General features: G+C 47.8%; 1 protein-coding gene across 1 annotated transcript in view; it reads right to left on the bottom strand.

Moving 5' to 3' along the window:
• Positions 1-12133, bottom strand: part of RAP1GAP2 (RAP1 GTPase activating protein 2) — a 211155-nt gene extending 199022 nt beyond the window's left edge. Inside the window, exons 1-2 of the mRNA XM_068977434.1 lie at positions 12084-12133; positions 3106-3222 (exon numbers count right to left, since the gene is read on the bottom strand). Coding sequence (XP_068833535.1) covers positions 3106-3222; positions 12084-12133 — 167 coding nt within the window. The remainder of the gene's footprint in view (positions 1-3105; positions 3223-12083) is intronic.
• Positions 12134-26939: the final 14806 nt, after the last annotated feature.

Below are 26939 nucleotides of genomic sequence, written 5' to 3'. Positions count from 1 at the left end.
ACTTCTAGTCTGGAAAACTAATTGGAAAAGCAAATAAATCTCCCCCCAGCAGGATGGGTTCCCAGGGAATTCACTCGCTGCCAGTGGTCCTCTATCCCTTTCCTTGCTAAGTGCCCCCAAACCGTTTCTTTAATAACAGACTCTGAAACCTGATTAGGACTGATGCTAAGCTCATTTATTTATGGTTTGTGGACTTATTTCCTCTCTGTAAAGATACAAGTTACTTTCACCATCTCCCACGTTGGGGCACATGTCCTATTCTCTGAGAGGGAGTATGCATAGTGGTTGTGAGCACTGCCACTGTCTCTGTGCCTCAGTTTTGTCATCTGAAAAATGGAGAGAACAACAGTACCAGATCATAGCCTTGTTATGAAGGGTAGATCAATGCATGCCTGCAAAGCATTTATAACATGACACATAATAAATACACACAATAAGTTAGTACAACTTTCATGATGTAAGAGTAATAGTTTTTTGAGTGCTTAGTCCCAGCACTACGGCAGCCTCCTCTTCAAGTCCCTTGGGAGGTAGCCTTCTCAGATCTGAAAGCTAAAGTTATTTCGAATGGCTCCATCCTATCTTATGATTGCTTCCCTCCTCCATGGACTCAGCTAGCCTCCTGTGACTCTGAAAAGCATTCTTCTTTGGCTCAAAAAAGGGTTTGCCTAAAGCCACCCACGTGGGCAGGCGGTCTCAGCCTCCTCTCCTTCCGTTGTATCTTGGGCAGGTGTAGCTGACCCATCCTGGTCTTGGAACTCGCCTCCCTTCCAGCCTTCCTACCTGTGAGCCTGCATTATGTTCATTTGTCCTTCACCTGGTGCCTGTTTAATGAGCTCCTTCTCTGGGCTAGGATCTCAGTATACAGACGAGGACAAGAGGGAAAAGGGCCTGCCCTCATGGAGCTCACATTCCAGGGGAGCCACGGGCAATGAACAGATAGGCGAATAAAATAATGTCAGGTAGCATGGGAGTTTTGATGAAAGGAAAGGAGGTGAGGGAGAAGCTGCTTTCCGTCAGTCAGATAGTGCTCGGCCTGCAATAGGGCTTTGCAGGTTGCCTGAAACTGCAATTGGCCTTCATGTCTGTGTCTCACCAGCGTGCTTGCAAGGCAGCCTTCTTCTCTGTCTCTGAACGCATTCACAACCTACGCTCAGGACCACATTGCCCTCCTCATACTCTTGCCTCAGGCTCGAGGGGCTTTTCAGTCTCTGCGCTATTTGCAATCTGCCCTTTGGAGTTTAGAGCGTTTGTCTAACCTCCTATTTCCTGAATACCAAGAGTTCCCGGGTGGCCTGAGTCACCTTTCCCAGGGTTCCTGTCACTTCTATGTGCATGCGTGCTAAGTCGCTTCAGTCGTGTCCAACTCTGTGCAACTCTTTGGACTGTAGCCCACCAGGCTCCTCTGTCCATGGGATTCTCCAGGCAAGATTACTGGAGTGGACTGCCATGCCCTCCTTCAGGAGATCTTCCCAACCCGGGGATCAAACCCACATCTCATGTCTCTGCATTGGCAGTCGGGTTCTTTACCACTAGCGCCACCTGGGAAACTATCATTTCTATATCATCACTCAGTTAATTCTTTCTCCTTGAGCAGTACTGGATCCAGAGTTCCTGTTCCCCTCACTGCTTCCCGTACCTTCTGAAACTGTCATTGAGACAAGAGAGAGCAGACGCGCTGCTCTTAGCTAAGTAGGACTCCCAACAGATGTCTGGGGAGGTGAGGTCTGCTAGCACTGCTGAACCCTATTCCTGGGGCCGGTTTGGGGAGATGCGGTAAAAGCATGGTCTCTGTTTACTTACCGGCCAGACCAGGGTGTTCCCCCAAATGACATTACTTCCTTTCTCCTTTTATTCAGCCACCCCTGGGAGGAAAGACCTGTTCATTCTTGGCTTCAAAAGTGACAGTGTTAGTCGCTCAGCTGTGTCTGACTCTTTGTGACCCCAAGGACTATAGCCCACCAGGCTCCTCTCTTCATGGGATTTTTCCAAGCAAGAATACTGGAGTGGGTTGCCATTCCCTTCTCCAGGGGATCTTCCCAACCCAGGGATTGAACCCAGCCAGGTCTTCTGCATTGCAGGCAGATTCTTTACCATCTGAGCCACCACAGAAGCCCCTTGGCTTCAAGGGTCCTGCTACTTTAGAAGCTGGTGCAAAGAGGTTTTGATGAGGCAAGTGGGACGAAAGCTCCAGGGTCAGGTCTGGCAGAAGCCTTGGAAGGGGTGTCGCAGCAGTAGGGCTTCCCAGCATGTCTCCATCAAGACCACTAACAGCTGTCATGCCTGTCCACAGTGTGGAGGAAGGGGCCAGGTTGGGGGGGGCGAGGAGAAGAAATCTGGGTGCCCCTCCCCCAGACTCAGGATCCCAGCTGACTTGACAAAGGAGGGAGACAAGGAAGGGCTGGCTCTACCCAGGTCAAAGCAGGGACTGCCCAGCAAACTTGCCAGATGCCCTTCCTCTTAAAAAGGAAGCAGCCAGGCTTCCCTGGTGGTCCAGTGGTTAAGAATCTGCCTTGCCAATGCAGGGGCACAGGTTCGATCCCTGGTCCAGGAAGATTCCACACGCTGCAGAGCAACTAAGCCCATGTGCCACAGCTACTGAGCCCACGTGGTGCAGCTACTGAAGCCTGTGTGTCTACAGGCTGTGCTCTGCAACAAGAGAACCCACCGCAATGAAAAGCTCACACACTGCGACTAGGGAGTAGCCCCTACTCGACACAGCTCGAGAAAGCAGCAGGGGAGACCTAGCACAGCCATAAATACATAAATAATTTAAAAAGAAAAAAAGGAACCAGCTCATCTCCAGGCATCATTTCACTTGAGGTTCACGATCTTCCCAACAGTAGGCAGGGAAAATATGATCATACCCATTTTACAGAGGAGAAAGCAGAGGCAGTGACTTGCCTCAAATCACTCAGAATATTCTAGGCTGGATCAGCACCACAGCTGATAAACTCTCAAGGACCCTAGAAGGCCTCTCCACCACAGAAGGCAGTGGTTCCCACTGGGAGTTTATGGATCAGTGTAGGGCTGGCTGTCTAACAAGGACCACCTGGAGGGGCTGGACCCTGGCCGAAGAATGAGAGGAAGGGCAGTGGGTGCTCTTACCTGGAGGGAGACTCCAGGTCAGCACGGCTGAGGATGCGATGCTGCTGGGGGCTGTAAAGCCACTGGAAGGCTGTCAGCGTCCTCTCCTCAATCCGGAACCGTCCCTCCTGCACGTACCTGCGGGTGAGGCAGGAGAGAGTGAGGCGGGGGCAGGCAGGGCCCTGCAGAGGTCCTCTGGGAGTTGGCCCTCCATGCCACAAAATGACCTGTCCCCAGATACCCCTGCTCGTCAGCCAGAAAGCCTTATCTCCAAAGAGCCACGATTTAAATTCCCTGAAGAAGAGGCAGCTATATGGAGCAACTCAATAGATGGAAAAACTTTCTAAGTGTTAGTTGTCTGAAGTTGAAAGGAGTCAGTCAAAAGGGTGAGTTTCCTGTCACCAGAGGCATATAAGCAGAGGCTGGGCAGAAAACACAAGCATCAGACAAGGGTCCATTCTCCAAACCCTTTACAAGACTGACACATTGGACTTCTTGAGCTCGTAGCAGGAGAAAGCATGCTCTGGAGTGGGGGTCATGAGTCAGATGTCAGGATTAGATCTTCCAGAACCTCAAGGTCTCTCCGAGTTCCAGTCACCCTGGGGATTGACACTCAGCCCAGATCAAGGATCAGGGAAGCTGGACCGGGCAAGATGAACACAAAAGGATCTCATTCACTTCGGCCACCGACTCCTGGTAGACTCATAAATCTGTCCATTAATCCAGTATTTACTAAGCGCCTATGACAATGAGCAAAAGAGTCATGATCCCTGATGTCCTGGAGCCTACAGTTTCGTGGGAAGAGAAGCCACCAGTAATCACATGAACTAACGCATCATTATAAACCGGCCCCTCACACATAGAGGGATTGTCAGTTGGTCCAAGCCCTCTGCTGGACAGCCTGACACTCGGTACCAGCCCTCTGCTGGACAGCCTGACAACGTCTGTCTAAATTGCAGATGCAGTTCCTCTGTAATCCAGAGATCCCCCTTCAAAGAATTTATCTACAGATTCTAGCACATGCACAAGGTTATCCGTGGCACTTTCTAGTAACAAAAGACAAAGAATGGACCAAGCACCCATCAGCAGAGGGCTGGTTAGATAAATAACGGTGGATCCATATAGTAAAACAGTGTGCAGCCATACAAAATGTTTTCATTGAGGGCATTCCCTGTGTGCTATCATGCAAAGATCTCCAGGATACATTGTTTTATCTCTCTCTTTTTTTTTTTTTTTTTTGAGTTTTCGTTTTTGTTTTTGATACATTGTTTTAAAAGGGGGGAAAGAATGAAGTAAGATTTTTATTTGTTTATCTTTACATGTAGAAATTCTGGAGACACAAAGCTAATAAAAGGTGGTTACCTATGTGGGGTTAAGGACAAGCTGGGGGAATGCAGGGAGGGAGTAACTTTTTAACAATGTGTCTTTTTACAGGAGAGGTATTACCTATTATTACAAATCTTTAATCATGTGTGTGTATATGAAATTACAAATTGCATAAAGTGCTATGAAAAAAACAAATTGTGCAGCTACTCTGATACTGCCTGATCAGGCACTGGCTTTGTTGAGGGAGATTTCCCAGAACGCGGGTTGCTGGAGGGCAGAGGGCTTCTGTTGCTCCTATGGTCTCCCAAACCAGGGCATCTGGTCCCCACCTGTCTCCCTTCACTCTCTTCGATATGATCTGACGGCCATTTCAGGAAGATTGTCCTGGAGGGAAAGGGCAAGGCAGCCAGGTTACGTGTTCTCGCAGGGGCTCAGATGGGACGATGTTAGTTTGCACAGGGGACACTTCTGGAATGGAGAGACATGGCAGGACTCAAGTGAGAGAAGGAAGAAGTGTCATCTGGACCTGGGGATGGGTTGGACACGGTGAAGGGGAGACAGGCAACAAAGTTTTTCCGGAGTTTGTGGTTTGTGTGGGCATCTGGCTGCAGTGTCATTCTCGCTGGAGAAGGACAAGTTTAGGAGGGAAAATCATGATTTTATGACTTTCCTTTGTGGGACATGACCTTCCTCTGCTTCCTGCGTCAAGATGACTCCTGTCCTGTAAAACCTGGCTCAAAACATGACTCCTTAAAAAAATAATAACTTGGCTCCTCCAGGAAGCCTTCCCTGATTAATCTCATCCTATTGTGATGATGAGTGTCTATGCCTTTCCCCATTCTCGGGCTCCTCCAAATGTGCTCCTCCTCCTTGCCCCAGCCACCTCGCCTCTCCTCTCCCCGAGGCAGGGCAGAAGGGACTGTCGTCCACTCATTGCAGGCACCGCGACCTGGATTCCACTTCCCTTCTTTAGGTAAGTGATTTTCCACTGTGAGTCCCGGATTCCTCGTCTGTAAAATTGGAGTATTAACACCACCCACTTCGAAAGGTTGTTAAGAGGATTAAATGAGATAATTCGAGGAAAGCCCCTGCCACATGGTCATCCTTATTGCCTCCCCTCTACCCCCCCACCCCCACCCCATCCTCATCTGTCCTCACCAATCATCGGCTTTACCTGCTTCACTCATGACAGACAAACCCTCTCCCTACACGCCCTCCTCCAAGCTTCACATGAAATCCCTCAGAACTGGCTGATCCCATTTCAAGAAGAGACTTGGGGGATGGAAGTGAACTTGTCCAAGGTCACATACACACAGAAAGCAGCAGCCTTCTCTGGACCTTCATCCCCTGGCATCCAGTCCTTGCTCCATACACAGACACACATCCTCTCCCTCCTCCGCACCAGCCACCACTTCCCAGCACAGATCTTGTCACCCCCTCCCCTGGCCAAAAAGGTAGGGGCTTCCCACCACATATCAAATGTCCTCCAAACTGCTCACCTGAGAGGTCTAATTCTTCCCCACTTTGCTCCCCTCCAGTCTTTCCCCCCAACTCCCACTCCTACATTCTCAATCTGTTTGTCCTTCTCTAAAGATGCCCTGCCTTTTCTAACCTCGGAGCTTTAGCTCAGGCGGTGCCCAGATCTCAGCTGCCCTCCCTCCATCTGTGTCTTGCTCCACCCTTCCCAACTGCTCAAACCACACTGCCTCTAAAAATCTGTCCCCAGCCTCCCAGCGAGCCTCCAAAGTGGTTCCGAGTTTCCGGGGATGCTTTGCTTAACCTTGATCACAACGCCGCTCTCTGCCCGCTGGTACGTCAGTTATTTATGTGCCTGTCTGTCTCCCTGCTAGAGTGCAAAGATTGTATCTGATCACCTCTGAAGTCCCTGTAACACTCTCACCCAGCTCCCCAGTCAACTGAGCCACTTTGGCGTAAAAAAATCACAACAGTCACAGTCATCAACTCACTATGTTCTTGAGAAGATTCTTCCAGAGACTGCTCTGACATGGATGATCTCCATTAATGAATCCAATTTACTAATTTAGGAGGGGGATTAGCTAGAAAACAGAACATCATCCATCCCCAGATATCTTCCCTATAAACCTGCCTCGTACCTGAAATTCTACTGAACAGTACCCAGGAGGTTAAATACTGCAGAGGGTCAACCTTGGAAGTCACTAACAGCCATTCACACTTTAGCAGGAACCAGCTTCTCAGATTTTCGCTGGGAAAGTAGGAGCCAAGACCTGGGCACGATCAGGGACATTGAAAGGAACGAGAAGATAAAGAGCAGAAACCGCTCACACATGAGGCCCCCAGTGTGGAGGATCCAATCCATCAGCAAAAGAGAGAAGGGTCAGGCACTGTAGAGGTTACACCTATGTTTTCAGTTGAACACTGGGGTAGGTCAGGCGGGCACTGAAACCTGAGCCTTGAAAATATTTTGCTGAGTGAAAGAAGCCAGTTGCAAGGGACCACGTGCTGTGCGACTCCATTTATATGAAATGATGCCCAGAATAGACAGATCCATAAAGAGAGAAAGATTAGTGGTTGCTTAAGACTGGGGGACTGCTGAAGGTTATGGGATTTCTTTGGGGGATGATGAAAATGTTCTAAATGTTCTAACATCAATTATGGTGATAGTTGCACAGTCCTGTGAATATATTCCCACTGAATTTTACACCCTGGGTAAGTTGTGTGGCACGTGAATCCTATTTCAATAAGGCTGCTGTTAAAATGAGTGAATATCTAATAGTGCATACCGATATGAATTAATGATTGAAAACGATTGACTAAATGGAGAGGAAAGAGACAAATCTCACGTGCAGAAGAATTCCAAACAATATATGTGAACACTCGACCCCCAGGAAGGTGGACCACAGCTCTACGCTGCTTAGATATGGGCTTCACAGAGTAACTTCCTTCAAAGAGCACACTATGGAGAGGGGCAGGGGAGTAACACCCACAAGCACTACTCCAGCCAGGTGGGCAAAGGCAACATCAACAAGCTTTTTTTTGGCCACACCCCAGCGGCACGGAAGATCTTAGGTTCCCCCCTCCTCCAGGGATTGAACCTGTGCCCTCTGCAGTGGAAGCACGGAGCCCTAACCACTGGGCTGTCAGGGAATTCCCTTGATAAGCTGTGTTGACAGTAGGGATCCTTAATATGAAAATGACACTCTATCCTTGTGATCTTCTTCTCCCAAATTCATAATTCCAATCTAATAATGAGAAAAACATCCGATACACCCCAATTGAGGGACATCATCCTACGAAACAGGGCCACAACTCCTCAAAACTCTCAAAGTCATCAAAAACAAGAAAAGCCCCAAGAAACTGTCACAGCAAAGAGAAGTAATTACATCAATCACTAAATGCCATGTGGTATCTAGATGAGACCCTATAACAGAAAAAGGACATAAGAAATCTGAATACTCTATGGGGCTTAGTCAATAATAACATATCAGTATTGGCTCATTTTTGCAAGAGATATACCTTACTAGTGTAAGAAGCTAATCATATGGAAACCTGGGTGTGGGATATATGGGAACACTGTACGATCTTCTCAACTTTTTGGAAATGTAAAGCTGTTGTAAGGGTTTCCCCGATGGCTCAGCAGGTAAAGAATCCGCCTACAATACAGGAGACACAGGAGACTTGGGTTCAGTCCCTGAGTTGGGAAGATGCCCTGGAGGAGAGCATGAAAACCCACTCCAGCATTCTTCCCTGGAGAATCCCAAGGACTGAGGAGCCTGGCGGGCTACAGTCCAAAGGGTCGCAAACAGCTGGATGCAACTGAGCAACTACATATGCACACATGCAAAGCTGTTATAAAATACACAATTCACTAAAAAAAAAAAAATTAATCTCCACGATGAAGAGCTTTTGCAGATCAGTGTGAAATATATATATAATAAGCAAATCAACAGGGGGGAAAGGACAAAGGAAATTAAATGAGTAGTTTACAAAAGTAGAAACACAAATGATCAGTAAACATAAAAAAAAATCAACTTCTATAAGAAACGAAAATTAAAACAATGAAAAATCATTTTTCACCAGCAACATGAGGCAAGGTTTAAAAGTTTGTGATTAATAATTCCCAGTATGAGCAGAATTGTGGGGAATGTGCAACTCACATATCACTGGAGATAATATGTGTGTGTGTTAGTCACTCAGTCATACCCAACTCTCTGCAACCCCACAGATTGTACCCCACCAGGCTCCTCTGTCCATGGAATTCTCCAGGCAAGAATACTGGAGTTGGGTTGCCATTTTCTTTTCCAGCAGATCTTCCCAACCAAGGGATCAAACCCTGGTCTCCTACATTACAGGCAGATTCTTTACCTTCTGAGCCACAGGGAAGCCCAGAAAATGGTGCAGTTTCTTTGGTGATCAAGTTGGCATGGCACAACGTACCCGTCCTTTTACTCTGCAATTTCACTTTGGAGAATACATCCAACCGTTATCTTTCCACATGTTTGCATGGGTATAGTTCCCTGCAGCGATGTTAGCAATAACAAAATATTCAGAATTCCTTGAAAGGCCATCAATAGAAGCTAGACAAAGAAATTATGGTTCAACTGTGAATGGAATACTTTACAGTCAGCCAAAGGTACATTGCCAGAGCATCCTGCACTGGTTTTCAAGTACTCACACAACCCTAGCTTGTAGTCTCTGTCGGGCCCTTCCCCCAGATCCAAAGCCCCACCATCAGAAACTGGGCAAGAGGCCCTCAGACAGTAAGAGGAATGCCAAAAGTCTTACGTATTTAATAACTTGATCTGATGAACCCAACCAAATCCTAATTTAGTTTTCGGTACTTTATGGAGAATTTGGAGGAGGAACCTTCAAAGCAAGAGCTGTTCTAAAAGAGTAAGTAAACGTCAGACATATTTGTTGCCCAAAGAATATTCCCCACCCTCCTTCCCACTCAAAATTTTGTGGTTTGGGTGGGACTAACTCCAGCCCCCAGATTCCAGGGTGAGCACATGACCCAGCCTGGCCAATCTAAGCAGTCCATCCCCCAGTCCACAGTGATTGGCTGAAGGATGGCCATGTGACCCAAACTAGGTCAATGAAATGACATTCTGAAACTTTTGCTAGAACCACTGAGAAAGAGAAGCTCTTTTTCCAGGAGGGTTTTGCTCATCTGGAGGGTTGCCTGCAACTCCTGAGAGCCACCTTATTTCCACAGGGGAATAAAGAGGGGACAGAGGAAAGAGAAAGGACAGAGAGAGTATAACATTATTTGGGGACATTACTTGAGCACTTGAATCTAGTTTTGTCTGAAACATGGAAAGTTCTTACGTTTTCAGATCTGTAAGCCAATACTCTTACAAGGGAGCCAATACTGCCTTTTACCCTTAAGCCAATTTTCGTGGAGAAAACTGACTCAGTCTGAAATCCAGGAAGCAGAGGTCAAGGCTGACCGTGTTGGGAGCATGCCATGCAGTTCAGAAGGTGTCTTGTCCTCAAGAGTGCTCCCTGCCAGGCAGTCTGACCACTCAAGGCATGTCTTCAGGACCTTCTCAATGTCATGGGCTTTTTTACCCAGGAGAGATAGGTGATCCAAAACTTAATTAGGGTACTAATAATGATCTATGCTTCATCAGGTTCAACCCAAGATCCAACCCAGCCACACATCAGGGCAAAGAGAGTCAAAGCAGGAATCCAAGCTCTGCCCCTTTAAGACTCTTCCTGTTTCCTCCTCCATGGAGGGAGGGAAGGAATCAAACTGCACAAACTAACCTGGAAGGCTCTGGGGTCCTAGGGTGGCACCTCCTCTCCAGGGAGAGGGCACTAACTCTACTTTTATCCGGTTTATGTATTGGGGTTTCACCTGAAGAGTAACTCCACTGCTAAAGGACTATTTTGATTATTTGGACTTTGATTCTTGGAACTCTTGAAGCGCAGGATGGACTGAGCAGGCTGGAAATCCACTGACCCCTCTTGCTCTGACATGCTGAGACTTTTTTTGACAGTGTGAACTTGGAATAGCGGCCAGGCCCAACATTCAGGAATTAAGAAGCAAAAAGGAGGAGGAGGGACTTCCCTGGTAGTCCAATGGTTAAGAATCCGCCTTGCAATGCAGGGGACATGGGTTCCATCCCTGGTTGGGGAACAAAGATCCCACATGCTGAGAGTCAACTAATCAGTGAGCAGCTACTGAGTCCTTGCACTGCAACTAGAGGGTCCAGGCACCACAATGAAAAGATCTTGCCTGTTGCAACTAAGACACAGACAAATAAATAAAAAAATTTTTTTAAAAAAAGGAAGAGGAGGAGTTAAGCCCCTGGGGAAATCCTGAGTTCAAACCCTGACTCTGTCACTTTCTTGCTGGATGACCTTAATTAACTACCTTCCTTCTCTGAGCCCCAGTTTCCTCATCTGTAAGGGGGGGGGGGTGTGCCAATACCCTCCTAAAGGAAATCAACCCTGAATATTCATTGGAAGGACTGATGCTGAAGCTGAAGCTCCAATGCTTTGGCCACCTGATGCGACTCATTGGGAAAGACCCTGATGGTGGGAAAGATTGAAGGCAGGAGGAGAAGGGGGCGGCAGAGGATGAGTCGGTTAGATAGCATCACTGACTCAATGGGCATGAATCTGAGCAAACTCCAGGAGATAGTGAAGGACAGAAGAACCTGGTGTCCTGCAGTCCATGGAGTTGTAAAGAGTCAAACATGACTTAAGAGTCTGAACAACAGCGATACCTTCCTCTTGAGTATCGCTGTAAAGAGTAACTGAATCAATGCCTGATTATGGCAGAGCCAGCAGGAAGGACTCTGGAAGCCAGGTTGCAATTATTAAGGATACTATTGTTATTCTTTGTATTCAGGCTACAGAATGTACCTGGCAAGCAGTGTCCTGGAATTCTTCTTCAAAGATGACCCTGGCCCTGGTGTGGATGGAGGATTTGAGATGGGGAGGGGTCCCAGCCAGACATTCTTAAAATCCTTCCAGGACAGGAATGGGCTGAACAGGCTGCCCTGCATTCTAAGTCTCGCCAAGCAGAGGTCAGATCCCTGACTGAAACAGCCCTGAACATTCGGACAACCGGGACTTGGGCCCAACCCAGGTGACTCCTCGGTGTTGAGTCTGAAACCTTGGCCTGCAGTCTGGCAACCTGACACCGCAGACTCTGATTTCCCAGCCTGGACAGGGCTGCGGTGGGGGTAGGGGCAACGACCCAGCTACCCAGGGACCTCTTCCCTCACCTCCTAGGCTCCCCTTTCTCAAACACCCCATCCCCAAGGTGCCCACCGCCGCGAGTCCTCATGCAGGTGAACTGAGGCATCTCCTTGAACAGGCGAGATGAGAACTGTAGGTTGGACCTCCTCGGGGTGCAGTCCGTGGCCCGACCCAGAGCAGCAGAAGGTTTGAGGGTAGGAAGGGGAGTCCCTCTGCACAAAGAGAGCTAACGAAGACTGAGGTCCCCCCAAAGCCTAACGTCGGGTGCAGGGTCCGGGGTCCGCGCGACGATCGCTCTGGAGAAACGCGAAGACCAGGCTGATGACCAGGCAGCCCGGCGCCTCTAGTTCAACCCGGGCCCGCCGCCTTCGCTCGAGAAGAAACTTCGAGCCAGCGTCCCCGCTCCTCCCCGCGCTCCGCCCGGCCTCAGCGCGCGGGTTCGCGCCCGCACCAGGCCCCGCGCCCCCCGGCTGCCCACTCACCAGCGCACCAGCTGCCAGCGCTTCTCCCCCGGCGCCCGGCGACCCGCCATGCTTCCCGGCCGCCGCCCGCTCCCCACCCGCCACCGGCCGCACCGTGGAAGCAGCTCCGGCTGCCGCAGGCCAGTGCCGAGGGCGCGCTCCGCAGCGCGGGTCTGGCGGGCGGGGCGGGAGCGAGGCGACTCGGCCGGAGCCCGGGCGGTGCGGCCGGCCGCGCGCATCTCCCCCCGGACAGCCGCCGGCCCCGCCCCTTGAGTCGGTCCGGGCTGGGTCACCGCGCTCCTCGCCGCGGCCGCGAGACCGCAGCCGGTCCCCTCACTGCCTTCACCCACGCCCAGCATGCCCCGAGGCGCAGCGGAGCCGGCTCGCTTTGGAGCACTGGGCGAGGAGTCAGGTTCTCCAAATTCGACCTGACTTGCTGAGTGACTCGAGGGAATTCACTTAATCCCACTGTTTCACTTTCTTACGACACCTGTTCCACCTACCTAGAAAGTTATGCCCCGAAATAAACTACTATAAATGGCTTAAATAAAAGCTGATGCGCCTTACAGATTATTGAGCTATTTTAAGACGACAATCATTGACTCCCCAGGTGGTTCAGAGGTAAAGAATTCTCCTGCCAATAAAAAAGAGGCAGGAGACTTCAGTTTCATCCCTGGGTCTGGAAGATCCCCTGGAGGAGGAAATGGCAATCCACTCCAGTATTCTTGTCTGGAAAACTTCATGGACAGAGGAGCCTGGCGGGCTATAGTTCCATGGGGTCACAAAGAGTCGGATAGGACTGAAACGTCTGAGCACAGTACTCACAATAAAATATCATGGCATTGGCCCAGAACGTTGCCAAACCCTAGGATCATCTCCACCCAGGCCTTCAAACTACTTTCACCCCAGAACGTTAATTTGAGTTGAGCAGAGACCAGCCTGGCCCACAGCATCACGGGAGCCTGCTTTGAAGGAGATGAGTGTTAGACATGTTTATAGAGCTTGTCTGCACATTGGAGAAGGCAATGGCAGCCCACTCCAGTACTCTTGCCTGGAAAATCCATGGGCGGAGGAGCCTGGTAGGCTGCAGTCCTTGGGGTCGCTAAGAGTCGGACAGGACTGAGCGACTTCACTTTCACTTTTCACTTTCATGCATTGGAGAAGGAAATGGCAACACAGTCCAGTGTTCTTGCCTGGAGAATCCCAGAGACGGGGGAGCCTGGTGGGCTGCCGTCTATGGGGTTGCACAGAGTTGGACACGACTGAAGCGACTTAGCAGCAGCAGCACGCAGCAGAGTGCCATCCACCTGCCTCTCATGTCAGGACAGTCCACATCCTTTGCAGGAGGGAGACTTATGCAGAGAGGAGAAGATCTGGATGTAAAGCTCTGGAAGCTTATCTTCCCGTTAGGGACTGGGGGCTCCTACTCAGGAGCTCGGCACAAGTTTCCACAAGTTTCCAGCTCGGCACAAGCATCTGAGCTTTCCAGTAGGTCTCAACTAAAGAACTGACAGGAAGCAACAAGGAATGAAAACCTAAACAGCATGTAGAAGGAAACAGGGAAGGGATAACAAACAAGACTGGCAGCTCGCCTTTGACCTTAAGTATAATGTCTAGCAGGAGGCTAGCAATTGCCTTTGAATAGCCTTTTTTTAAGCTTCCCCAACATAATTAACAAAGAAACCAAGGAAACAGAATAGAAGGTCTAAAAACATCCCCAGATGTGTGTATGTGTAATACATGTATTTCAAATTAGTGAGCGATATGGTGATATGACAATTAACCATTTACAGGGAGAAAAAAAAGGCTTCTATTTCACATCACAAAGTATATTTCAGATGAATTATAAATGGAAATGTATAAATATATAAAAAGAACTCGAGAAAATACATAGGCAAGTATTGTCATATTAAAATAGGGATGGACTTTTTTAAGCTTGGCATCAATGGCAGAAGTCTTATGGAAAGAGAGTAATGGATTTGACTAAAATAAAAATATTTAACCTTAGCACATCACAAAAGTACAGTAAGCAAAGTTAAAAGGCAAATATCAAACTGATTAAAAAATATATATGACTGTATTGGAATATCCATATTCACAGCAGATTATTCACAATAACAAATGAGTGGAAGCAACCCAAGTATTCATGAGTATATTAATGGATAAGCTAAACATGGTCTTCACATAAGATGAAATATTATTCAGCCTTAAAAAGGAAGGAAATTCTGATACATGCTACAACATGGGTAACCTTTGAAGATATTATGCTAAGTGAAATAAACAAGTCACAAAGAACAATACTGTATGAGTTCACTTCCATGAAGTACCTAGAGTAGTTACATTCATAAAGACCAAAAGTAGAATGATAGTTGGCAAGGTCTGGGGTTGGAAAGAGAAGAATGGGGAGTTAGTTTTAATGGGCACAACTTGTCAACTTTACAAGATGAAAAGAATTCTAGAAATGGGCAGTGGTGATGCTGCACAGCAATGTGAATGTATTTAACGTCATTGAATTGTACCCTTTAAAATAGTTACGAGGGCTTCCCTGGTGGCTCAGTGGTAAGGAATTGGCTCACCAGTGCAGGAGACACAGCTTCCATCTGTGGTCTGGGAAGATTTCACATATGGCAGAGCAACTAAGCCCATGCACCGCAGCTACTGAGCCTGTGCTCTAGAGCCTGGGAGCAACGACTGTTGAACTCATGTGTGCAGCTATGGAAGCCCGGGTGTCCTAGAGCCCAGCTCTGCAGCAGGAGAAGCCACCACAATGAGAAGCCTGTGCACCGCACCTAGAGAAAAGTCCACGAACAGCAAAGACCCAGCATGGCCATGAATAAACAAATAAAATGATTTGTTTCAAATAGTTACAGTAGCAAATTCTATGTTGTATATGTTTTACTATATAGTAAAAAATTTTAATGTTGAAAGCTTTTAGTATAAAGAAAGAAGAAACGATAAATGTTCTAACAGAGAAAGGGGCAGAGGACATGGACAAACAATTCACAAAAGAAATATAAATAGATTGTAGACACAGTTTTAAAACTTAATATTGCTGGAAATTAAGTACTTGAAAATTTAAGTGTGACAGTACTTTTTTTACTTGTCAAATTTGGAACAGTTTGTTGTTGCTGAGTTGTTAATTATCCCTTGCAGGGCTTGTGTGGAGAAGGGAAGTAGACTCTCCCACTCATGACTGAGACTAATATACAAATTGGTCCAACTATTGTTCATGGCAGTTTGACAGTATGATCAAAAGTCAACAAATGTATATATCCCTTGACTTAGTAATTTTCTCTTTTTGAAATAGATCCTAAGGAGATAATTAGAAATGTAAAGAAGGGACTTCCCTGGTGGTCCAGTGGTTAAGTCTCTGCTTTCCAATGCATGGGTTCAGTCCCTGGTCAGGAAACTTAAGATCCCACATGCTGCAAGATGTGGCCAAAATTTTAAAAGGTAAATAAAAAATAAAATAGGTAACCTAATAAGGACCTACTGTCCAGCATAGGGAACTCAACTCAATACTCTGTAGTGACCTATATGGGGAAAGAATCTAGAAAAGAGTAGATATATGTATATGAATAATGGATCACTTTGCATACACCTGAAACTTGCACAACACTATAAATCAATTATTCTCCAATAAAAATTTTAAAAAAAGAAATGTGGGAAACTGAAGACAACACAAAAGTCTAATAGGAGATTAAATAAGTGAAGAAGCATGCCCATGTGATGGAACATTATACAGCTACTAAGAAAGACTTACCGGCATGAAAAAAAAGCAAGATATATTTTCAAATGAAAAAAAAGTGTTACCAAGTAGAACTAGTACATTAATATAATTGTAGAAAATCTGGAAGAACTACATATTTAAAAAGTGATTTATCTCTGGGTGTGTGAAGTGACAGTGATTTTTTTTAATTATTATTTTTTATTTATTTGACTGTGCCATGTCTTAGTTGTGGCATGCAAACTCTTAGTTGTGGCACGCAAACTCTTAGTTGTGGCACATGGGAATTTAGTTCCCTGACCAGGGATCGAACTGGGCCCCCTTGCATTGAGAGTGCAGAGTCTTAGCCACTGGACCACCAGGGAAGTCCCCCTACAGTGATTTCTATCTTACTGTTTTTCTTACACATATATCCTAATTTTTCTAAGTAAACATTTTGTGCAATAAGAAAAAATACAATAAGTCACTTTTCATAGGATTAAGCTACCAAGATACTCACAACATTACTGTTTATAACATTAAAAAATAGAAACAATCTAATTATCAAACAATAAAAACATGGATAGATACAGTATACTGTACTTTATCAATACAATGAGCAACACTGTAGCAGGAGAAAAATGTTCACACTATATTGCTAAGCCAAAAAGCAGATGACAAACTGAGATGTTAAAATCAAATATAAATAAGATTTTATATAGTTAGAGCTTTTTTAATGCCAAATGTTACAATTTGTTAGGCCTGAAAGGCAAAAGTGGGCAATTTTATTTTTATATCTTTGCTTATTGAGAATTCCAAAGTTTTCTACAATGAATAATGAGGGGAAAAATTTTTAATTTTAATACACAGGCATTGATGAGTGAATGAAAACGTGTAAATGCTTCTGTAATAAAACACAATATTTAAAAGAACTGACAGGACTTCCCTGGTGGTCCAGTGGCTAAGACTCCACACTTCCAATGCAGGGGGCGTGGGTTTCATCTCTGGGCAGGAGATTAGATGCCACATGCCACAAGTAAGAACCAGTGCTCACAAATAAATGAATAAATATGTTTTAAAAACCTGGCTGAAGGAAGTGGTACAGTTAGGCAAAATGTGGAGCATTACATGTGGTAAAACTAATACAAAATTAGGGGAAATAAAGGAAAAGAGGGGCCACAATTATACCAGATCACCAAAGAATTGGGGAGCTCATTGCCCAACATCATGGAGAGCGATCTGGAATGGAAACATTTCAGGCACAGGCAGTGGCACCTCTCAGATCCCTTCAGTGAAGCCCGCCAGCTGAGTGTCTGAGCTTTGTGCCCTAGAGGGATAGGAAGTGGGCAGGGTTGAGGCAGAGGTGGTAAGCCTGATCCTGAATTGCAACCTAGTGTACACACACACGTATACACACACACACACACACACACACGCACACACACACACACTCAGAATTCATTCTTGTTGCCATTCTCGTGGTTCAGGAATGGTCTGAAACTCCAAGAGCCTGCTGACATGTCAGGGACCATTTTCTCCAAATGAACAGAGGAGCCTGCACAGCAGTCCACGAGGTTGCAAAGGAGTCAGAGATGCCTTAGCGACTAAACAACAATTGATCCAAATCAGCCATCTGAGGAGAGCGCAGCCTTGCCCCAGTTTGATCTTTCATTTGTTAGGTAAGCTGACTAAGAAGCTTATCCACAGTAACCTCTGGTTGGGTCTCCGGTCTCAGAGCTCCCAATCTTTCTAGCTACCACATCCCAAGGGCCACAGATCGGGTAGTCTTTGGGAGTCAGGACAGATGGCCAGAGTCTTTGAAGAAAAGAGGGTATCCCTGTAACATTGCCACCTGACCCCCTGTTTGGAGCATCTTGGTGCCCACCATCACTGGAGTATTCAGCGGGCAGCAGCCTGGCAGAGAACAGCAATTGGGACCCAAGTTAAAGAACATTGTACCAGATATCTCCTCCCTCCAGAAACTTTCCACACCTTTGTCTACTCTGCTTGTGTCCTGGGAAGTCTACCTGTACAGGCAGTGTCAATAGACTACCTTAACTGCTGGCTTCTGATTGGGATTGGCTGGAGAAGGGACCAGAAGGAGACTGGAAGCAAGAGGACAGTGAGGTTGCATATTGATTCCTTAGCTCCCTCCGAGGTCACTGTGGGTCACACATTTCCTTTCTTTAAAAAATACTTATTTATCTGGGCTTTCCTGATGGCTCAGATGTTAAAGAATCTGCCTGCAATGAAGGAAAGCCAGGTTCGATCCCCGGGTATTCCCTGGAAAAGGGAATGGCAAGTCACTCCAGTATTCTTGCCTGGATAATTTCATGGACAGAGGAGCCTGGCGGGCTACAGTCCATGGGGTTGCAAAGAGTCGACCCAACTGAGCAACTAACACCAACACATTCAGTCTTAGCTGTGGCATGCAGGATCTTTGTTACATCATGCAAGACCTTTTTCATTACGGTACACAGACTCTCTAGTTGTGGCATCCAGGCTCCAGAGCAGCTCCACTAGTTGCAACACACCGGCTTAGTTGCTTTGAGGTATGTGGGATCTTAGTCCCCCGACTAGGGATCGAACCCTTGTCCCCTGTATTGCAAGGCAGATGCTTAACCACTGGACCACCAGGGAAGTCTCCAGATACTTTCTTTTAAGGGAAGCCACAGCTCTTGCCAGGTAGCCCCAAACACATCCTTTCTGAAATCTCATCACTGCCTTCTCTTGTCCCTCTAAGACTAAGGATGGTAACAGCTCTTTGTATCCTTCTTTCCTAAACTCTGGCCCATAGCCTTGTAGACAGTCTCTTAACTCTCTTCAAATGACTCATTTTAAATGTGCTGTCTGGGACTTCCCTAGCAGTCCAGTTGTTAAGGCTCTAAGCTCCCAATGCAGGGGGCACAGGTTCAGTCCCTGGTCAGGGAACTAAGATCCTGCATGCTGCCTGGCACAGCTGGAAAAAAAAAATGGATTAAATGTGTTGTCTTTTACTTTCCAGGACACCAACCAATAGCACTGTTACCCAAATAGAACTCAGAAAGTCACTATTCCACTGTCACAAAGAGATACAGGGGACCTCCAAGCCTTCTTTGCCAGCCAGACCTCACTCTCCCGACTGGTGTTCAAGGCTTTTACCTTCCACTAAAGCCCATGGCAACTGTGGGTGCCTTCTGCTACAGCTGGAGTCACCTCCTCACTGAGGGGCTTGATGAAGCCCACCTCTGATCTTCATCGGGCTGGAGTTTGAATCCTGACTCTGCTGCTTACAAGCTGGATGATGTCAAATATAACCTCTCTTGAGCTTTATTTTCTCCACCTACAAATGGGAATAAACCTTTCCTATAGGATTTCCCTGAAGTTTCTTATTTTTTAATTTTTTACATTAATTTAATTTTTTTTTTTTTTGGTTGCACTGGGTCTTCATTGCTGGGTGCAGGCTTTCTCTAGTTGCAGTGAGCAGAAGCTACTCTCCATTGCGGTGCACAGGCTTCTCATTGCAGTGGGATCTCTTGTAGCAGAGCACAGGATCTAGCCAGGTGGGTTTCAGCAGTTGCACCTCTCAGGCTCCAGAGCTTGGGCTCAGTAGTTGTGGTACTCAGGCTTAGTTACTCCTTCGCATATGGAATCTTCCTGGACCAGGGATCAAACCCGTGTCCCCTGCATTGGCAGGTGTATTCTTATCCACTGTCCTACCAGGGAAGTCTTCTCTGAGAGAGATTATGTGGGTAAAGTGCTCAACTCAAAACTTCTGAGGCCAGAGACTCAGGTTTTATACACTTTAGTTTTCTTTGACTTGGTTACAAGTTTAATTTTGAAAATAGAAATAAGATTTTTTTAAGTATTTAGCAGATGACTAAGCATATAGAAATGCTTAATAAATATTGTTATTATCAACATTATCGTTTGCAACATCATCTCCATATGTCATCATATATCTCTAAGTGTCCCCATAACATCAGATATAGGGCCATGCAGTTCGCTTTGCTCAATATTACTTTAGTCTACGTGCTGACTGACTGATTGATAACCTCCTCCCAGGAGGAACCCCTAAGTCTCCTTCCTGGCAAGTCCAAGCCCTGACTCTGCTGGTTCATCATCTTCAGTTAGTCCTTGGATGCTTTTGTGCACATCTTTTGTTGTCTCACACGTGGATCTTTTTCCAGCCAAAGATGTTGCAAGTGTCCTATGGACAGCCCTAGAGGCCCAGCTGGGAGCTTGGCCCAGGGCAGGACTCTGCCCGAAGCACTTACTATGGCAAAGCTGGAGGCCCCCAAACCACGACCAGGCAGGGCCACCCCTCAGACAGGCATCTGGAGCTGTTCCCTCCAGCTGCCAGAGTCCCAGGATCCATCTTGATACTGATCAAGGAGAAAACCATTTGGTGCCCAGTTATAACAATTCCATCTGCACACATATTAACATTACAAAACCCTTTCACTCTCATCTCATAACAACCCCCATGATCCTGTTGGCAAAGTAGATGTTGCTTTGCTTTTCCTTTTTTAAGACTTGCCCAGAATTACCCAACTAATAAGCAACAGAGCTCAGATCAGAGCCCAAGTTTTCGGGAGACAAAACACACCTTTCATCCTTCTTACCAATATCTCAATTAGTTCATCAGAACTAACAAATCAATGGGTTAGCAGACCCATAGCCCTGTTGGAGACACACACACACACACACAAACACACACACACACACACAATACATGGCACAGGAATGCTGCCCCAGGAGGGACATCAAGAGATGAAGAAGCAGGAGTGGGCTGGCCTTTCTGCTCCTCTCCTAAGGGTTTCTTTGGAGGAGAAGGGTTGAAGAGGGGCTACCCACACCACAGCCGGGGGCTAGAGTTCCCACAGTGGGATTTGAGATGCCTTTAAACACTCAGATGGTAAAGCGTCTGCCTACAATGCGGGAGACCTGGGTTCAATCCCTGGTTCAGGAAAATCTCTTGGAGAAGGAAATGGTAACCTACTCCAGTATTCTTGCCTGGAAAATCCCATCAATGGAGGAGCCTGGTAGGCTACAGTCCATGGGGTCGCAAAGATTTAGACACGACTGAGCGACTTCACTTTCTTTCTTTCTTTCTTTCTTTGAATACCACTGCCTATCAAGCCAACTAAGAGGGTGATTTCTTCAATTTTGGGGGCCAAGAGCACCTCAAACTTTCATCCACTGACACCCAAGTCCAGTTAAGGTTTAAAAGTTGACTAGGGAAGGGGGGACTTTGAAGGAGGATGGATACGTACATATATATGGCTGAGTCCCTTTGCTATTCACTTGAAGCTATCAAGCATTGTTAATTGGCTTTACCCCAATACAAAATAAAAAGTTTAGAAAATAATTTTTTTAATGTAAAGTTTTAATGTGAAAAAAAAAAAAAGTTGACCAGAAAGGAGACGGATCAAAGAGATCCGTAGAGAAAAGACAGGATGATCTTGAGGCCAATGATTTGTTGGAACCTGCCCCAAGGCCCTCATGCAAAGGTCCCACAATTCCAGAGACAAAGGCAGATTTCTCTGGACATTTGGCCCAGGAGGGTAGGGAGGAAAGGTCTTGGCTGGCAACAGAGTGGGACAAGCTAGATCAGCCCTTCAGTCTGAAGCCCCTCAGTGCCTTCCTCCAGTCCCTTAAGGCTGGGATGGAAATGACTTACCCAGAGACAGTTCTGAACCACCTGCCGCTCACTCAGTGCCACCTGGTCCCTTGCCATCACAGCACGAAAGCATAATGAGCACTCAGCGCTGTTTCAGGCACTTACCATGTATTAACTGATTTAATTCTCAGGACAACCCGGAGATCTTATCAGCTGCATAGACCATCATCATCCCATACAGATGAGGAGACTGGGGCCCTGGAAGGAGGAAGGTATTGGTAGACCCAGAAATAGAAGCCAAGCAGTTCAGAAGCCTCCCAAGCATAGTGAGAACGGATCAGCTCCAATCTTCTGGACTCTAGGGTTTCAAAAGGATCCTCTCTCTTGACTCTTGGGACCCGCAAATAGAGGGAAAGAGGATGTCTCATCAACTGAGGCCCGGAGAAGTGATGTGACTCACCCAAGGTCACACAGCTAGTAAGAGATCTGAGGCACAGGGTAGATGTTCTGACGCTTGGTCAGTTCGCACCGCCAGTCCCAACCCTTCCCTGGACTGGGCGCGGGGAGTGGGGTGGGGTGGGGTGGGGAACTGTCTCAGGTTTCTACGCCAGCGGGTGGGCAGAGGGGCGGAGCGGATCGCGGCCTGCCGGCCTGGGCGCTGTCCACGGTGCTGATACGCCCGCCGCGCCCTTGCTCTCCAAGTGGCCGGCGGGTTCCCCGGGTTTCCCTTCCAGCTTCAGTCAAAGGTGGCTCCGAGCGTTCGGCAGCCCGCCGGGGTCCTCAGGCCTGGCTCCCGGGGCTCCCGGGACTCCCAGGATTCCCCCTCCCCCGGCCGCGCTCAGCCTGCTTCCCCTCCCCCCGCCCCGCCCACGGCCCCTCCCCGCCAGTCCCAGGTCCCTCCCCTCCCCCCTTATCTCTCCCGCCCCCCGCCTTCCCCCCTACTGCTCGTTCGCCAGTTCCGGTCACGTTGCTGGGTGTTTACGCCTGGAGCCCGCCCCGGGCCCCCCCACGCCGCCCCGCGCACTCGGCGCCCGGGGGCCCCCCGGAGCCCGGGCCCGATCGCCCGGCAGCCTCGCAGTAGCTGATGGCGCCACAGCTCCGGCGGGCGCTGCGGAAACCCGGGCGCAGCTAGCGCGGGGAAGAACAGCGCCTCCCCGGACACAGCCTGGCCCGGACTCGGGGCCCCGCTGGCCCGTCGCTCCCTCAGGTCCCGAAGGTGAGGAGGCCGGTGGGCGTGGGGGGTGGGCGCCCGGGTGGGGAACCGCACGACCCGAGCTCCTGCTCCCCCGGGAGGGCGGGCGCGGGGCTGCGCACCGCAGCGCGGGAGGCGGACAGGACCCGCGGGCTGCTGGCAGAAGTTGTCCTCCGCCGCCCAGACTCCGACCCTTCCTGGCCCTGGCGAAGAGTCCACAGCGGCCCGAGGTGGAGCCACCGCCACCTCCTGCCCTCTGCCACCGCACACATCTTTCTTTCCGCCTGCCTTTCCCTGTCCTCCCTGGGTACCTCTCTTCCTCGTCCTCCTTAGTCTCCACATCCCCCCACTGCCTTCGCTGGGAGTCATATGCGAGGCATAAGCAGGGCAGAACATTAAGACTGAGGGGGGTGGGGGCTCCAGTTTCCCCAGCATCCCACTCCCCGTGTCCCTGGATCTTCAGCTCCACCGAGGTCGTGGCTCCAGGGATCTTCAGTAGAGAGAGGAGCCATAGCCTAGAGGTTTGCGGGGAGGAAGGACCCCGGAGTGGGGAAGATCACAGGACCTCCACCCCGAAACTGTGGCTCCACAACTGGCCAAGTGACCCCCACCCTGCAGAGAGTCCCAGACGTTTGTCAAGGGCTGACTTTTTGTTCCCAAAGCAAGTCCCCAGGAGAGCCAAGGACTTGGGGGGAGGGGGAGTAATTATTTTTTAATACGTGTACTGCCTTGGCTTGGTGAAGCCCTGCCCTCAGGAAGCTTATGGCTTAGAGCAGAAGCTAGGTTTGCACAAGCACAGGAGCACACACACACACACACAGTAAAGTGTGATACAAGGCAAAATACCCGGGAACAGAAGGAAGGAGAGCCAGCCTGGTGTGGAGAGCCAGGGAAGGCTCCATGGGAAAGGTAGCACTTGAGCAGGGCCCTGAAGCAGGGGTCAGGTTTCAGGAGGCAGCAACAGGGTGGGGGATAGTGAGGGGATGTCCATGGCTAGCAGTAAGAGGTAGAATCTGAAAGAAGAGTTCAGACTGCAAATGTGGACTGTGCTTAGACTGTGAAGGGTCTTAAATGCCAGGGTGAGCCCCCAATAGGGTGCTCCCAGTTAGTTACCAGGCACTGTAGTTGTATATTTTGAGCAAACTGCTTAACTTCTCTGAGCCTCTGCTTCCTCATCTATGGAGGGGATATACTAATAGAACCTTCAGTGCAGGGTTAGTATAGAGATGAGTGGATTAGGGAGTTCGGGTTAGAACTCAGTCCTGTCACTGCTGAGGGCCTCGGTTCAATCCCTGGTCAAGGACCTAAGATCCTGCAAGCCAGCTGGTAGAGCCAAAAGAAAAAAAAAAGATAAATAAGTTAATATTCATAAAATAAAATAAGAGCAGTGTCACCCATTTTTCGTTATTATATGGGTATTATTACCTATGCACTGATTTTTTTTTCAACTTAGCCACATGGCTTGCATGGTTCCTCGACTGGAGAGCAAACCCAGGGCCCTTCCAGTGGAAATTCAGAGTCCTAAATGCTGGATACCAGGGAATTCCCCTGATGATTATTATAATAAATATTGTTACCTGTGTATCCATGTCTGAGAAAGATTTCTTGAGTTTCTGCTCTCCTTCCTACTCCAGACCTGAGAGTTGGATAGTGAAGAGGAATGACAGCCAAGAAAAATAAAGAACATACTAATTCATTTATTTATCCATATATTACCATGCCTATCTTATCTAATATACCTGCCTGGACTATAAGAATGATAAGCATAGTTTAACATTCTCCTCAGTTGAAAAGATCCCCTGGAGAAGGGAATGGCAACCCACTCCAGTATGCTTGCCTGGAGAATTCTATGGACAGAGGAGCCTGGTGGGCTACAATCCACGGGTTCACAGAGAGTTGCACATGACTGAGCAACTAACACGAAACAGGAATGCATACTTAAAAAATCTGAACAAAATATGGGTATTTGAGTGTTCAGAACAGTACAAGGATATGTGTTGACTCAATAAATATTTTCAGTCCCAAAGAGAAAAGAAGCTCCAAGTATGAAATTGAAACTGGGACAAGAGAAAAAGTCAGAGGCTGCAGCATGGCAGACAACACAAACTCCATGTGAGCAGAAAGCAAGAGGCTTCAATTCTGGTTCATCTCCCAGCCATGGTGTCTACCTGAGAGAGAGATGGGGGCAGCAGAGACCAAGGGAAGCAGGTCTAAGGAAAGGAGGAAGTCAGCTGCTCAAGGAAAAATTGGGTGGTATAAGTGGTCTTCAAACTTTTGGTTAGTGAAAGCCCTTTCTCCAATGAATTTGTATGTACAAGCCCATCACATAAAGAGGAATAAATACAGCAAAGCTTCCAGTCCTGTCTTCTGCCCTCAAACCTCTTGGCAACATCTGAGATCCCTTTACAGAACGCAGGTTCTATGGAGCAAAATGTGAAAAACACTGTTTGAGATGGTTCTTTGAGCCCTGAGTGCTATGATGCTGTACTTTCTGTAGTTCTTTCAACTCAACAAGCTCTAAGAGCTGGAGAGGAGAGAGAACTACAGTTTCTTCCTTGTCCAGTCTGTGGTAGGCAGAGAGCTGAAGAAGGAAGGGATACCCATAAGCTCCACAAAGGTAAGCAGAAAATGAAGTCATTTTCAGAGATCAGGAGCCCTGGCCTTAGAAAGTTAGAATTGTGCCAAGGTCACAGAGTTCCTGGGCCTCACACTTTGTTGATGGTTGGGGACCTGAGAGATTTCTCCCACCAACTTCACCAAGAGGGAAAAATATTTGTAACTTTCAAACAGAGAAGCATGTCAAAAATACTTGGAATCTGGTGGCTCAGATGGTAAAGAATCTGCCTGCAATGTAGGAGACCTTGGGTTCGATTCCTGGGTTGTGAGGATCTCCTGGAGAAGGGAATGGCAATCCACTCCAGATTCTTGCCTGGAGAATTCCATGGAAAGAGGAGCTTGGCGGGCTACAGTCCATAGCGTTGCAAAGAGTCGGACACAACTGAGCAACTAACGCTTTCACTTTTTTGGCAGCCCAGTGGTTAAGACTCCATGCTTCCAGGGCAGGGGATGCGGGTTCAAGCCCTGGTCAGGGAACTAAGATCCTGCATGCTACATGATACGGCCAAAAAACAATTTCTCTTAATATAGTACTTGGAATTAACTCTATAAATGATGAAGCTTGTATTACAGATCCATTTTTATTCTTGATGACAATTCTTAAAAATGAACTTTTTTGAAAAATCAAACTAGAAAATTCAAAGAAAGAACTAGGTGCACTAGGAGAAGGTGGGCAGCAGAAACAATGCAGGCCCTGAGCCGGTCAGGATGTTGGGCAGACGCCAGGGACCCTTCTCACCAAGCACTTTAAATCCGGGAGTTTGAGCACCTCAGGCTGGGTGTGGGGAGAAGATGGCACTGAGAACTCTAACCCTTCATCCGCCGCCACTGGCCTGGACCAAGTCCTCAGGCAAGAGCATCTTCTGAAATCTGGAGCTTCCAGCACTGCGTATCTTTGCGAAAATCTGACATTTTCCTGGCTTGGGCCTTCTGAAGCGCCTGTGATTCCCCAGCAACACAGCAATCTGTGTTGTGCCAGGTTCCTCCTTCCTCACCCTATCCCACACCCTCCCCCAAACAAACTAAACAATCACATCTAAGAAAGACTATTTGCCAAGATCGTTTGTGACCCAAATATCTGCCCTGAGAAGAACAGCCTGCCTGGTTGGAAGCAAACACTCAAGTCCTTCTGGGAAGGCGCAGAAACAGCTGGCTGGTTCAGTCTCTCACCGTGGCCAGGGTCTGCTCTCCAGGGCTGTGTGAAGAGGGCTTTACCCTCCAGAAATATTTGCATTTCAGCTGGAGGGAACAGACATTTTTCTCTCTTCATCCTAAGCATAGATCCCCACACCTTTCATCTTCCAGGTGCATGACAGTAGAGAGACAGATGCAAGAAAAGCAGGAAACCCCCCACACACACACAAAACACACACACACAAATATGCACACATACGTGCACTCCTGGAGGCATGCACGCAGGTTCAGGTATACATACAGACACACAGCCACACACATCACAACATAGATATACAATAGCACAGATATAGTTCACCTGTTTCTCACCAGTTATGCACCAGATTACTGACTGTCTGCTGGACATCTATTTCTCCTTGTTTGAAGTCTCCTGAGCATGTCAAATCTAACATGTCTCGGGCTGGAACCCACCTTTTCTGTAAATCTGCTTCTCTATCAGTCTGTCCCAGCTCCACAAATTCACTCACTCATGGATTCTATGTATACTTACTAAGTAGCTCCTATTTGCCAGAGTCTATGCCGGGTATTAGGGAACAGGAAGAAACAAAACAGTCCTTCATCTTATAT

The sequence above is a fragment of the Capricornis sumatraensis genome, chromosome 8 (assembly GCF_032405125.1).
Source record: "Capricornis sumatraensis isolate serow.1 chromosome 8, serow.2, whole genome shotgun sequence".
NCBI classification, from domain to species: domain Eukaryota; kingdom Metazoa; phylum Chordata; class Mammalia; order Artiodactyla; family Bovidae; genus Capricornis; species Capricornis sumatraensis.
Note: the sequence above shows the minus strand (reverse complement) of the source record. Positions and strands in the feature narration are given on the sequence as shown.